At 37.1% G+C, this 15,682-nt stretch overlaps 1 protein-coding gene across 4 annotated transcripts in view; it reads left to right on the forward strand.

Moving 5' to 3' along the window:
• The first annotated feature begins 312 nt into the window (after positions 1-312).
• The window catches only part of ralgapa2 (Ral GTPase activating protein catalytic subunit alpha 2), a 164,716-nt gene continuing 149,346 nt past the window's right edge, over positions 313-15,682 (forward strand). For all 4 annotated transcript variants that reach the window (XM_059520864.1, XM_059520865.1, XM_059520866.1 and 1 more), the window contains exon 1: positions 313-544. In XM_059520864.1, coding sequence (XP_059376847.1) covers positions 439-544 — 106 coding nt within the window. In that variant the 5' untranslated portion in view covers positions 313-438. The remainder of the gene's footprint in view (positions 545-15,682) is intronic.

The following is a 15,682-nucleotide window of genomic DNA, read 5'->3' on the forward strand; positions in this document are numbered from 1 at the left end:
TTAGCCTAAGGATGTATTATAATGCATTACTGTACACCATGACGTACTGAATGCATACAAGAAGAGTTAATGTTTTCGTTTATTTTATTTATTTATTTATTTTTTGTCAAGACGTGGGCATCTGATAATTGAATAAAAATAAAAATGTGTTACTCCTCGTAATTCGTCTTTTTGTCTTTTTGTGCGTGAGCTTTTAGGTTGATCAATAACATCAGCTTAATTAGACGAGAGCGAAATATGGCAGCAGTCGTGTGAAAACGGTCTAAATCTGGCACGTTGTGCTCACGGGGGATTTTTTCCAGAGGATCTGGCGCCCGCTATCCGACCGTCGGTCGGTCAGGCAGCTGCTGTTCTTCACACATACACACAAGAGACACACGGGTCTGAATGGTGAAAGGAAGGTAAGAGAGCGGCTACAGAATCGCCTTTTACAGCGGAATGTTCACTCGAAGGGGTTATGGAGACGTCAAGAAATCTACACAGAAAGTTCTGGACTCAAAGAAGGATGTTTTCACGCGTCTGAAGCATCTGCGCGCGCTGTTAGGTGAGTGAGACTCTGACAGGACTGACACATTCACAGACATATTCGCTTCAGCGCGAGTTTATCCTCATTAAATCAGCCGCTTCGTGGGTTTAAATACCACGGAGATGTTCAAATGGCCTTCTGAATGTGAAACAGGGCTGTATTGTTCGCGTTGCTCCATTTGTGATCGATACAGTATGGATTGAATGATTAGCGTTAGCTAGCGTATCGTGCTACATCAACAACAGACCTGACAGCCTCTTATGTGTCGATATGTAGATGTACAAAATATATAAACAACAGACATGACACTATGATATGTGTGTGATTAAACATACCAAATAAATACATAAGACATGATACACCTATATGTCTGTAAATATATAACGTTACAGAATATAGAAGCAGCAAACCAGTCACCCTATTATGTGTAAATATATTTAATATAACGTTTACCAAATATATTAACAAATGACGTGTCTGTTGTTTATTTTCTCAGTATTAACTCGCACACATCAGACATGGCACCCATATATATATATATATATATATATATATATATATATATATATATATATATATATATATATATATATATAATAAACTACAGACTTGACACTGAAACAATAGGCATGAATATAAATGCTGAATTCATAAACAACAGATGTGAAACACTGACTGTGTGAATATATACACCAAATATATAAACAATGGACACAACACCTTTATATGGTTGTTTATATACATCAATTATACAAAACAGCCCTGATTTGTGAATGTATACAAGCTTCCCAAACAACAAACCTGACACACCTATATATATATATGTATATATATGTGTATATATATATATATATATATATATATATATATATATATATATACACGTGTTACCATACAACAGTAATCACTGATGCATGTGAGGTGTGTTTGAAACACACAAATATGTTTGTTTTTCAAATAAGAGAATTAATCTGTGCTCAGACGTGCATTTATGTGATGTGTGTTAATTAGATGTGTGTGAGTGTCTATGATCAAGTAAGAGACACAGGTGTAACAACCTCACACTTACTCTGTGGAGCCGAATGCTTAAAAATCATCAGTATTTTTGGGCACCATCGCTGTTCGCTCCCCTGTGATGACTGACTCAAGCCTGCCTGTGATGTCCAACACTGCAAGTCTGTTTGGCAGCTCACTGGGATTTCAGCTGCATGTCAAATCTCTGACCTTGTGCTTTGTTTCACCTTTTAAACTTAATTGAGCATCTGAATTTATTTATTTTTATTTTTGTGTTTCAGTTTTTCACTCTGAAATATAGGCCTATCTTAAGTAAACTGTGAAGGAGTCTCACAGAGGTCAGTCTTTATAAGAACAGTCTGTCAGGGCTTTTCCTGCTGACTCATTTCTGGTTGAGTGTTGGGACAGGTGAGCAGGGGTCACAGGCCAGAGGATGCTTTCTGCTACTTCCCGTGTGTTTTTGTAGTCATGTATTAGGAGCTAGATAAAACCGGTCTGGTCTGCCATCAGCTGTTAGTAAGTAGGTCCTGTGTATTGCCAAGAATCCGGCGATAAAATACGTATGACAATACCGGGGTTGCGATACGATATTTTGCGATACATTGCGATGCTGTAAGCAAGGCAATATGTTGGGATATTTCTTATTTTAGGAATAGGATATATTTTTAGGAAAGCTGTCATTAAAAACTAACCACCGTATGCTTAGAAAACCTTAGCAAAAAAAAAAAATTAATAGGCCTAAATAAATACAAATATTTAACCCGAGCACTGATTATCTGCATTTGCAATAATCAGTCCCTGTAACATTCAGTGTTACTGAACCACTTTTTGTGCAGTACGAGTAAAGGGGGGGATTAAAGTGCTTGCAGGATCCTTAATTTACAATTATAATTTGTATAAAATGTGTTTTCTATACATGTTCTTTAAATGTTCACAGTTTAAGTTTACAGTTATGACAGACGTCATAACATTTTGAATTTAACCAAAAATTTAATCTGCTTAATATAATGAAAAATAATGTGATTTTCAGGATTCCTAAAAAAAAACAAAAAGTTGTAAAACAATAAAATAAATACACTTTAAACATTCTCAGAACACTTCAACTTGAATTTCTCAGGTTTTTAAGTTTGTATTTATAAATACAAGAAAATACATGAAATATGTGGAATCGGCGAGACCGAGACACTAGCATCGCCCCAACTGCACAAAACCCCCCCAACATGCTGCAGCCGATCCTACCACCTGCTTTTTCTCACAATATTTTCTTACACCCCTATTATTAAGATCTCCATATACTCTTGCCCGGCAGCAGTGTGACATTGTCTGCTGTTTTCATTAAAGGAAGAATTTCCTCTCATTGGCTGCTTCCTGTGTGAACAGGAAATGAGGAGGAGTGATGGAGCTACAGAGAAGCACCATTAGTGGCCTGACATTATTTAATTTTTTTTCTTACTTTCCTGTTTTATCATCTGTTCTGTTTGTTTAATTGCTGGTAATGTTTAATATGATTTGACATCAGTGGGTGATGAATAATGGTTAATAAAACACATTCAGGCAGATCTTCAGCAGGTCCCATTAAATGAGCTCTTGTTTTAATGCCATTGGCCAAATTGCTAGTTCCAATAAAAACAATGTTTGCATTGCAATAATGTAGTTTTATGCATCATGAGCCGGTTTAAATAATGTCATTGTTAGTGTTGTCAACTTGTCAGCGGTATCAGTACTGTGGTATCAATCAGTACATACATTTTACAATGCCAGCCTCAATATCAGACATGTTTGATGAGCTTGTGAATGCAGGGGGCAATCAGAAATGTTTTAAGTTAGTCAGAATCCACTCAAACGGACTGAATTTTTGTTCAGTGTGAGCTGGTCACTTTGGAAATAAAACCAAATGTTCAAAAAACTAAGTAGAATAACAGTATAATTGAGAGCTATCAATTTTAACATTTGTTAGACTTTAAAAATAACTTTTAATTCAAGGGAACTTAAATCCCATTATTATAAATGTCATATTTTCCTGTGCCCTTCAAGTAGCATATATCTGTATATTTCCTACTTGCTGAAGGGCACAGTACTAAAAATACTAAAATTGAATAAAGTTATGAAACACTAAATTCTAAGTTAAATATAGATGAATTTCTCTTTTTTCTTGTGTTCTTTGATTAGCAGTCATCACAGCAGCTGAATTGTTAGGTTATTTTGGCTGCTTTAAGAGCTGCTGATGCTGATCTGATCTGAACTCTGACCCACTTCAGGTCCTAAAGTCTCTACTAATGATAGGATGGGTTGAAAACTATATATGAGTGATTATTTAAAGATATATAATTTAACTGTCAATCATAAAAAAGCAAAGGACAAATAGGCTACAGTAGAATAAAAAATAAAGAAATGTAACAATCAGTGCATAATCAGCTCATTAAGAATAAGACTTCCTTTCTTTCTTATTGAAGCGACAAAAGTCCTTCAGTCAAGAGCAGTGGGTGATTTTGTTTGATTAATATTAATATTAACAGAATATAGGCCACTGTCTCTTTAAGAGCCGCTCCGATCCAATTGACCGTTTCACACCTAGTTTCATTCTCAACTGTTTACGCTCATTTGTTACATAACCAACAAGGGTTTACCTGAATAATCACATTTTTGCATGTATTTGTCAGTTTAGGTGCTAATAGATGACTTTACTTGTCCGTGTTCTGTTCTGTTTCTGAACTGAACCATGCAAGTTTGCTTTCGTGCTTTTAAAAATATTATTAGTCCTAAATCTAATCAACTTTAATAAATCAAGCATGTCCCATTTTGCAAAAGTCACATTACATGATTTTACTTATCTGGCGTGAAACTGGGCTTTCATGGAGGAGTGAAATCGCACCGCTGGAAAGGGGGCAGGCATTTTTTGCTATGTTATGGTGAAGTTATGTTTCCAGCAGTAGTTGTGTTGCGAGTGAACAGTAGGTTGGAGCTATAGAGCTGCTGTGTGTGCATTCACTGGTCATGCGTGGTTGAGTTTGGTCATTAAAGCTGCACCTGATCACACACAGCCTGTCTGTACTCCCTCCACCAACCCCCTCCATCACAGTGACAGGACAACAGTCAACACCACAGTCCGGGTCACCATTGGCCTGTCTCTAATCAAAGGAGGGGAAAGCATTTTGGGTGTAGTCCTGTTTTTCCAGAATTTATTTTTTCTTCAGTTTTTTGCCCTTGTGAAAAGATATACTGAAGTATATTTAATTACACTGAAGTGGAACTATTGCAAGTATATTTCAGGTAGACTGTAAATATATTGCATTTAAAGACTGATATTATTGGATATTACAAAAGCTCTGTTTTCGACAGTACGCATAGCTATCACACACATAAAAAAAAAAAAAAAACCTTATATAAAATGTATACTTTGGGGTTTATTCTCAAATAGTGTGGAGAAAAAAAAGACCTTTTTCCTTCTTCTTTTTTAAGACCAGCCAATGTGCCCTTTTTGTAATTGGCATTTTTATTAATACATGTAATTTATTATGATTTATTTGGCATATCCTAATTTTAATTGAAATATTAATGGAAAATATGATGAATTCAGTTATGTAAGGATATCTGAGCACTTGTTTCCCTGTGCAGGGTTACCAGGGAGCTGATTTGAATCCATTTCCATGAGTCCTGCATTTACATGTTGGTTTGAATGATGCAAATCATCGTCTGTCCTTCGTCCTATTAGAAGTGCCTGCAAACCTTGGATTCGGTTAAGGAGATAGTTACATAGAAATCCATCCGTCAGTCTCAAGGCCTCAAATGTCTGTACAAAGCATTTTCTGATTATTATTTTCTGTTCAGTATTTTGTTGAAATTTTGACAGCTTTGCATTCAATGAATTGTTCTTTTGTGTGTCTTGAAAAGCCAGACTTAGGCTGTTGGTATGAAGTCCAGATGAGAAGAGAGAATCCGACTGACATGTAGTGACTAACTACAGTTAGGTTTGTTGCTATGTGTTGCTGAGGGACAGACAAATCTGAAACTTATGATAGAACCATAATAATACAGCAAAACGTCTCATTGATAAAACACCACTTCTATGGAAAATACACATACAAATTGTGGAAGTGGTTCAATTATATTCCATCAATAAGTACATTTTGTAAAATACTAAAATGAAATTAAAAACATTTATGAATATTTCTTTGGTTTCCATTGAAAATATCGCTGTTACACTAGCTGGCAACCAGTAAATTTGTGTGATTTGTGTGATGTGGTGTTTTGTTGGTTTGTAGCTGTGAGTGTCTGAGAAAGTCTTAACACCATGTCTCTTAAACCACTTCACTTCAGATCTGCTGCAGTTGCATTTGTGTCATGAAGGACTCGATTTTGAAGTTGATGACATTGACAAACCTCAAATGTTTCTGTACATTGCCAGTTCTATTGTAAAGAGGGACGCTGTACAGGTTTGGCGACTTCAGAAGACGTTAGGAGTGGCGTGCTTCTGCTGTTCCCACTCTGATGACATCTGTGCTCACAATGAGTTGATTTTAGGGAACTGTAATGCTGGAGGAACAGAGGGAGTGTATAGAGCGCCCCTCCTGTTCCTGCTCAGCAGGCTGTGCTGCCACTCCTGTCCATTATTCCTGTCACCCAGTGCTCAGCTGCTGTTTACTAGCATAATAGGGACTGTTATCATCTGTGTGGCTTTAATGCAAGAAAGATTAAATGTCAACTACTGTAGCATTAAGATTACCTCTGTCAGGAATAGGGTTGCAAAAGGATTGGAAAATAGCCTGTACATTTCCAGAAACGTTCCAAAAAACCTTGGTAGATTCCAATAAATCCTGGAAAGTTCCCCAAATTTCTGGAATGTTTGTGAAATTTATTGGAAACTTCCCACCTTTTTGTACCCTAGTCAGGAACAGTGGCTTCCAGTGGTTCCTTTAAAGTGATTGAAACTTTAGAAGCAGTAACTTTAGTGACACAAAGTTGCCTGAGATTTTGAAATGTATTTTTTCTCTGGGTAAACCTAACACTCAAAGTGGGAAAATCAGAAGTGCGGTTCATTGTTTGACAGATGGCAGCTTTCTGACACTTGGACTACCATACACATGCTGTTTGCCTTGTGTCGAGTGATTGCAGGCTGCAGAAAGCTGCACGAGTGCTCTTCAGTTTCTCTTCAATAACAGTTACTCTTCTTGTTAAAAGTGTCACATTGTTGCAGTGTTACTGTTATACTGCATATATTGTACTGCATGTTGTTTATGTCTTAAATAGGTTTCAAAATATCTAAGTCTTGCCTGTAATGAATCAGAAGCATGTTGTTAAAATTAATCGCACAAAAAATGAACTTGTTCTTTATTATTTTACTTGAATAATTAGGCTACTTCAGTAACTTGAACCAGTTCTCTTTCCTGGCAAACACCTGAAGGCTATTTTTGCATTGTGTTAATTAATTATTATTTTTTTGAGCATATTTATTAATTATTAAATTAAGCAGTGTGTTCTGTTTCATAATAGGTTTTTGTTGTGATTTCATAATTGGTTCAACAACTCGAGCAATTCCAGCATTCCAGAACCGATATTCACAGTGAGAATAATAATAATAATAATAATAATATTGAACAGAACTTTTTAATAATGTATCACACTGCTCGTATAATATAACCACAACCTCTTATTTAGCTATTATCATTGTGGTGATAATTATTTCTTTCTGCTGATATTTTCACTGATACTTAGTCCTGGTATATTTGTGTGCATCAGAGCTTTTGTCTGTTTCAAGCATGCACACAGTGTGTGTGACCTGGGGGGTATTCCAGAAAGCAGGTTATGTGACATACCCGGGTATGTTTTAAGAGTAAGTAAGCGGATAACCTCAACTTTCGGTTCCAAAACGCAGGTAACTTTCAGGGTATGTTAGTAGCCATAGCAACTCACTCTCTGAACATAACCTGCTCCGGAGCAGTGTCTGTTCCAGGGTTAGTTCACTTCAGCGAGCCTTCAGTGGGCGTGACAGATAGCACACAACATTATATAGTATTACAATATGTAACATAGCCTATTTTATATATATATATATGTATATGTGTATGTGTGTTATGTTAATGAGGAAGCGCTAATATAATATATTTATAATTTTTATTTATTACATGTTATATCTCACACATGGAGTGGCATTTTCTGTAATGTCTAAATTCTAAATCAAAATACATATCTGATATGACTTAATGTATAATTAGCATAAAACAAACAATATAATTCACATTCTCAAGGATTAAAGATTAAATGAAAAAAAAAATGATTGCACAGCCATCAGTTAGGTGGCAATATGCACTAAGCATGTAAACAACTAATGAACAAAAGAAGAAGAAAAGAAACAGCTTGGCGCACTTTTTCTTAGTGTCCGTGACTTGTCGATTCGTCGCTCTGTTGAGAATGTCTCGAGTCTTTACCAGGAACTTACTCTGAGTTGAATGAACTTTACTCCCGGATGGGTTTTTGGAACCACATACCTTGAGTTAATCAACCGAGAGTTCAGGGTTTAGTTCACGGTAAGTTAACCCTGCTTTCTGCAATACACCCCAGGACTGTCTTCAGTTATCATGTCACAATGCTCTGTGTTGCTTTTATTGTTATTATTCTGGTTTATTTCAACATCTTTGAATTTTTGATGTTGTTTTTGGGCTCATTTTAATCATTATCATCTGCTGTAACTAAAGTGATACCATTGTCATGAATAAGTAAACGTTTATTACTAATTGTTTATTACTACTAAGTGAGCTATCTAGCAGACACACTGTTAAAACCCACTGCCTGTGATTCTCTAGTTTAATATTTAATGATTTCACGTTAAATGTTTGTAACACCCCTGTAACACATTTCACGAGCATTTCATAATACTTAATCATACTTAACAACAACATTATATAACATTATATATATATATATTAGTGGTGTAACGGTACGCAAAAATCACGGTTCGGTACGTACCTCGGTTTTAAAGTACACATGTGCACCATACCGAAAGCCCTGTACCGAAACGGTCCAGTACGAATACACGTACTGTTACACCCCTAATATATATATATATATATATATATATATATATAACTATAGTACAGCAAAGTATAGGATTTTATTATAATGTGAAAAAAAGAGTTTTTGTTTCTTTGCTTAATTTTCCCGAATGTGGTTGTTAATCAGTATCTGTAATGACTTTGAAACTATAGAGAAAACAGGCATTGTGATCTTGTTTATTTATACAGCACACTTTGCTGATGGGTTCAGTTAGTTGCTTCAATTTATTCATCAAATTGCTTTTGGTCATCTTATTGAGCAACACTGCAAATTTGCTTCAAAACATGAACAAAAGCCTAGATTAAATCTGTTCATCATACAAAGCGATTAAGTTGTATTGCATCATTAGTTTCATATGGATTACTTTCAGAATGTATTTTTGTATTTTCATGAACGTTTTGGTTGTGTGGACTTCCAGTGAATAGACAAAAATGATGAGGGAATATTGAAAATATCTTTCTTTGTGTTCTGAAGATGAACCAAAGTCTTTAAATTACAAAATGTGAGAATTTCCATTTCTGAGTGAACTATCCCTTTCACAAAGCATGTTCGGTGGCAGTGGCTGAATACTTGTGATCGGATTACCTGCGAGGAATGCTAATAGCTGTAAACTGGGCTCATCGTTTCATTGAGATCTATGAGAGTGAACTCAGTAAAGATCCTCTGAGCACTGGGAGGGGAAGTTAAAGTGCCGTTGATTACAAACCCTGTCAGTTAAAAACACATGCAAGGCAGCATGTGACCGACTCTACTGTTGTCTGACTTTACTACAAGGACAGCGAGACCTTGAAACAAAGCGTTTTCTTCAGCAGGGAGATTCCCCTCTTTCATCATGCTGTCTGTACCTCATAAAGAGCAAACAATCAGACTTGGTATATTGAGTAGTTAATGCTTTTGTTATTGGGCTTATTGACATTGCACACTGAAAAAATGATACTAAATTTTGTGAAGGTAATTGGTTGCAAACAATTCATTTTAGCTACATTTAATAAAATAAAACAATGTTGAAAGTTAGTCAGCTAAATTTGTTTATTTAAATGTAGTTAAAATAAATTGATTGCAACTGGCGCTTACCTTAAAAAACGAGTAAATTCAATTATTTAATTTTTTTTTCTTTAAGAGCAGGTCTGTTTTCTTCACCTCCTGCTGTGAGACAGGTGAAGCTTTATGAAGGCCACACTTGTCGGTCACAGCTTTGCGTGTTTTCAGATGCTTTTAGCAGCTCATGCTGGAGTTTGAAGAATGGCTTCTGGATGGCATTGTGATGAAAGCTGTCTGTCCCACGGAGGATGAAGAATTGATTATTTGTGTCTGAAAGTTGATGCCGTTCCAAGAATCTGTCAGCATTCAGAGTCGCTGTACTAGTGCTGTAAAACCCCAGAGTTCACAATATCTTTATTGCCCTCTGCGTTCATATCTGTTTAGCTCCGGCTGACAGACATGGATTTGTTATTAACCCCTGTCACAGTGTGCCCAAAAACTGCTGCCTCTGTCGGTTTCTCAATTTACTTCAATAGTCTGTTCCAGGAACACTTCCCCATAGAGCCAGTGCACGTTTGTGCTTTAATGTTGTCATTTTCTGCTAGTGTATTGTATTCGTTTTTTTTTTTGTTTTTTTTACTGTGAGCTGAGAAATATTGCAGCATTTGTAAATAATGTTTTCCTTTAGGGGTGGGTATTATGGCCATATTTTCTGCAGTGTGCCTGCACATAAGTATTAATTAACAGTAATTATACTTGACCTAAATATCTGCAGGTCTTTTTTTTTTTTTTTTTGTTACCTTGAAAGACTTTGTTTTTTTTAAATAGGGAAATTAGTTTGGCTGTAATGCTCAGACAACTTGCAAAATAGTAAAACCAACATGACAAAGAATTGTGATAAAATCATGATATTTAAAAAAAGAAATCGTGATATACATTTTTTTTCCCATATCGCTCACCCCAATGCACAATGTTGCAACTAGAGATTAGAGATATTCAGTCATTTTTTTCTGTCCAAGTCCAGTGAATCTGCATCAAGTGTGTTTGGACACCCTTTAGTTTTTATTTTTTTCTCTATATACATCATACTGCAACACTTTCCATGTGCCTCCATGTTTGCTTGCTTGCATTTAGTCACTTCAGTCCACAGTGTGTGTGCACTTTCAAGTTAAATCAATGACTTAGGACATATGTAATTTAATTTATTTAATTATTTATTTATTTATCTATTTATTTTGTTTGGTGTGTAGAGTAAATGCTTCAGAATTGCCTTGCTAAAACTATTTATCTGTTTCACAGACCAGTCTAGTCCTACTCTGTGACTTCAAGCCTGAGAGCTCTACTTTGTTCTGTTTGATCACACCGAGAATCTGCTCGCTTTGAAAAGCTGTTATTTTCTCCCTGAATGCCCCACTCTGAATTTTTTATATGCCCATCAGGTCTTGCTGTAGGTTTATTTTTCTCGCTTTCTGTTCCTGTGTGGTAACCTAACAGATGCTGCTGGGCCCGTGGTCATGCCTGCAGGAAACAGCCGGCCTGAAACATACAGCCCATTAGGAAACAACTCATAACTCATTCTGCAGAGTTAAGAACTCTGTGTAAAACATGCCATCAGTTCTTTGTTTTGTAAAATTAGGTAAATCATATATATATATATATATATATATATATATATATATATATATATATATATATATATATATATATATATTAGAGGTGGGCATAGATTAATTTTTTTAATCTAGATTAATCTCACTGAAATCTTGGAATTAATCTAGATTAAAATTTCTCATTTGAATTCTGCCAAAGGCATTCAGAATATGTGTGCTACCCAAATAAAATAATGACTAAAAGTAAGTCTTTTAGAATGGGTTTCTCAAGACAGGTGTTGCATTAGACCAGGGGCTCATCTCCTGTTTACAAAATGCATCACAAACTGCTTGAGAAATCTGTAAACTAATTCCACAATGCACAAGTTGCAAACAACCTAACGTCTGTTTCACACATACTTGGTCTGCAGCGTCGTATTTTTTTACGCGCCCATGTTAACGGATTCCGACTGCAAACACGTCCTGTGTGAAAGCACAATGAGTATGAGACCGTGCTGCTTCTGCACCACATACGTAATGCACACGGACTGCATACACACTGCAGACGGAGTATGTGTGAAACAGGCTCGAGTCTTGTCGAGGATTCTAGCTTCTTAAAAAATAAAAATTCCCTGAAGCAAACCCGGCGGCTTCAGCTGCATCCATGTTAGCACGTCACATTTGATGTGGTAATTTCACAGTAGGCATTCACACAGATTTATAGACTCGTTCTCGCCCCCCACAGATTCGCCTAGGTATACATCCACTCTAAAATATCAAGGTGAAGTCATCATAGCTCGCCTAGTATAGAACGCTGCACGTTAATGCCAATAACGCCAATAACGGTCCACCACTAATATATATATATATATATATATATATATATATATACAGTGTTGTCATTGTTCACTCGAAGTGTGAATCCTAATGAAGAAAGGCACGGAAAACAGATAATGCGTACTACGAAGCCACTAATGAGTACATGTTAAGCCGCTTGCTAGCAGTAGACTGTTACAGTACATGAAAGTTCACTTACCACATACACCGAGTTAGGAGAGATGGCACATAGCACAATAACAAATGATCAGAATCAGAATGAGCTTTATTGCCAGGTTTGTTTACACATACAAATAATTTGTTTTAGTGAAAGAAGCTCCACAGTACAACAGAATGACAGTGACAAGACAGGACACCGATAATAAGAAGAATATAAAAATATACAAAATAGACAATGTACAAAAAAAGCAAAAACAAAATATAGTATAGACAGTTATGATGAACAGGTATGATGTGTGCAAATTTGAAATACAAACAAGTATGGTGTTAAATAGGTAGAACAAAAATGAACAACTGTTGAACAGCAAAAACAACAACAACAACAACAAAAATATATAATTTAGACAATTATGATGTACAGGTATGATGTCTGCAAGTTCGGAATGTAAAGCATGGTGTTAAATCGGTAATGTATATTGTGTTGTGTGTTCCAAGATTATTGTTAAGCACCTGAGGAAAGAAACTGTTTCTGTGTCTAGCCGTTCTGCTGCTCAGAGCTCTGTAGCGTCGACCAGATGGCAACAGTTCAAAGAGGGAGTGTGCTGGATGTGAGGGGTCCAGAGTGATTTTACTGGCCCTTTTGCTCACTCTGGATGAGTACAGTACTTGGAGAGAAGGGAGGGTTGTACCAATGATCCATTCGTTCAGCATTCGTTCGTTATCTGGCTCGGCTCGGTGTTCATCTTCAGTTCTCTCTTCACAGCAGTTCAGTCAGTGTACTGTGTGAGTACATTAATTACTCCGGGATATTGGTTTGTTTGAACTCAGAGGAAGTGTCAGCCACATTAAAAAAGTTAACAGCTTAAGTCATTTGCGGATTAATGCGTATTGGAGACGCGAACCGTTTTAAACGATTTGGTTCAATGTGATGAAGTGTTTCAAGAAGATCCGGTTACATCGAGTGATTCGTTCGCGAACCGGATATCACAAACTGCTTTGTTTTGAACTCCCTCTCACAACAGACACGGAAGAGAAGACAATGATGAATAAAGAATAAATGTATTTTCGATGCTTCAAAATATTCTAACTGACCCTCTGATGTCACATGGACTACTTTGATGATGTTTTTCTTACCTTTCTGGACATGGACAGTAGTGTTGGGTTGATATGGTCATTTTTCAGATCGTCATATCGTCAGCCCGTGAGATCGACGATACACGATATTATCGTGGATGGGTGGAGCTAGAGAGAGACTCTTTGTCCTTGTTAAATCATAACTATTGAGGGTTTTAAACCACGCAGGTGTGCGAGAGAGGCCTATGGAATCACCAATAATTGAAAAAATATACTTTCAAACATACTGATAAACTAACGTTAAATATAAAAATACTGTATTTAAAACAGCTAGTTCATACATAGTCGGACGCAACTGTCATATCGCGCGTCCGCATCTGCGCACGGAAGTTATCAGTCTAAATGTTCTGCAAAATCAGTCAACGGTGAAAATCAATAGTAGATTTCATTTAAAGTCCAACAGTTAAAAACTAATATTGGGCATAAACGAACACGTTAAATATAAAGTATTTAAAACAGGTAAGTTCATATATTTGGAGTAAGTTGAATTGAACTGATGCATCAGTCATACAGCGCTCCGGACCGCGCGCCTCATGACGAGTCTGACGCACCGTCACAGAAACAAGAATGAGATGCATTCTAACATAACTGTGGCATTAAACTCAGTTAGTGAGGGCTCGTTTAAAATTGTGCACACATAAAGGCCGTTCAGATTACTTGTTAAAGTGCAATGAAATACCTTTTATTTGCAGACCATTTACGTCTGTTTGTGGATGGAGACTTTGTAACGGCCGAAACTATGTATTTTGCATGCATCACATTATAGTGCGGAGTGCATGGAAATAATAACAAGGCGGCAGATTGAATTTATTATCCATAGTGGTTCTCACGTACTCCTAAGTCATCACCACATAGTGCGTGTTATAAGTTAAGTGATCAGTCTTTAAGAAAAGGACTACGTGAGAACCATGCACTATGGATGATAAATTCGCTCTGCCGTCTTGTTAATTATTTTGTCTTTACTTTATTTGTGACACCAAGAAAGAGTTAATCTCTCATGTATGATAAGAGCGCGTTGCCGTATACCAGCCATTAAATGTGTGGGACACCAACTCGTCGTTTTCAATCCCTTTCATTTCATGGATTTATGAGTTATCCGAGTCAAAGCGGACAATTTCAGCGACTATAAAGGCTCTAATCCTCCTGCGCTCGCGCGCGCTGTGTGTGTGTATGTGTGTGTGTGTGAGGTGTGTGTGTGAAATGCGGTGCTCAAGTGAAATAACTGGGCAGTTTGATAGCCGAATTATAATAAGCAGCCTAATAAAAATAAAAATAATAGTTATTATTATTATAATCTAATACATTAATAAGAAAATGAGCCTAATATCGTCTTGATTATCGACAGAGAAATCTGCTTATGTCGATATCTCTGACGATCGTCGATACACGATACTATCGCCTATCGGCACAACCCTAATGGACAGTAGACCGTACACACAGCTTCAATGGAGGGACTGAGATCTCTCGGACTAAATCTAAAATATCTTAAACTGTGTTCCTAAGATAAACGGAGGTCTCACGGGTTTGGAAAGACATGAGGGTAAGTTATTAATGACATAATTTAAATTTTTTCATGAACTAACCCTTTAAATGCCTCTCCATTTAAAAGCAGGTGATGGCGATTTAGCGGTAATCACGGAACCGAATTTACTGACTAGGTGCGCATGATCATATCGTTAGATATATCACCCAGCCCTAAGTCAGATTTAGAAGCTGAGTTGAACCAGACAGTTAATGAAGTGCAGAGGATGGATTCGATGATGGTGGAGTAGAACTGTTTCAGCAGATCCTGTGGCAGGTTAAACTTCCTCAGCTGGCGAAGGAAGTACAACCTTTGCTGGGCCTTTTGAGTCTATGTGAATGTCCCAGGAGATGACTCCACTGTCGTTACAGTGCTGTTCATGATGGTGAGTGGGGGGAGAGCAGGGGGGTTCCTCCTGAAATCCACGTTCATCTCCACTGTTTTTAGCGTGTTAAGCTCCAGGTTGTTGAGAGTGCACCAGACAGCCAGCTCTTTAACCTCCTGTCTGTAAGCAGACTCGTCACCATCCTGAATGAGGCCGATGATTGTGGTGTCATCTGCAAGCTTGTCAGAGAGGTCTTTAGATCGTACGGGTGCTGGATGTGTGTTTTCCCAGCCTCACTAGCTGCTACCTGTCTGTCATGGAGGTTTGATCCACTGACAGACAGAGGTTGGAACGGAGAGCTGAATTAGTTTGGGCAGGATGAGGTTTCGGATGATAGTGTTAAAAGCCGAACTGAAGTCCACAAACAGAATCCTCACATAAGTCCCTGGTCTGTCTAGATGTTGCAGGATGTAATGCTGTCCCATGTTGACTGTGGCATCCACAGACCTGTTTGCTCTGTAGGCAAACTGTAGGGGTCCAGTATT

This window comes from Carassius carassius, chromosome 32 (genome assembly GCF_963082965.1).
Source record: "Carassius carassius chromosome 32, fCarCar2.1, whole genome shotgun sequence".
In the NCBI taxonomy this organism is placed as follows: Eukaryota; Metazoa; Chordata; class Actinopteri; order Cypriniformes; family Cyprinidae; genus Carassius; species Carassius carassius.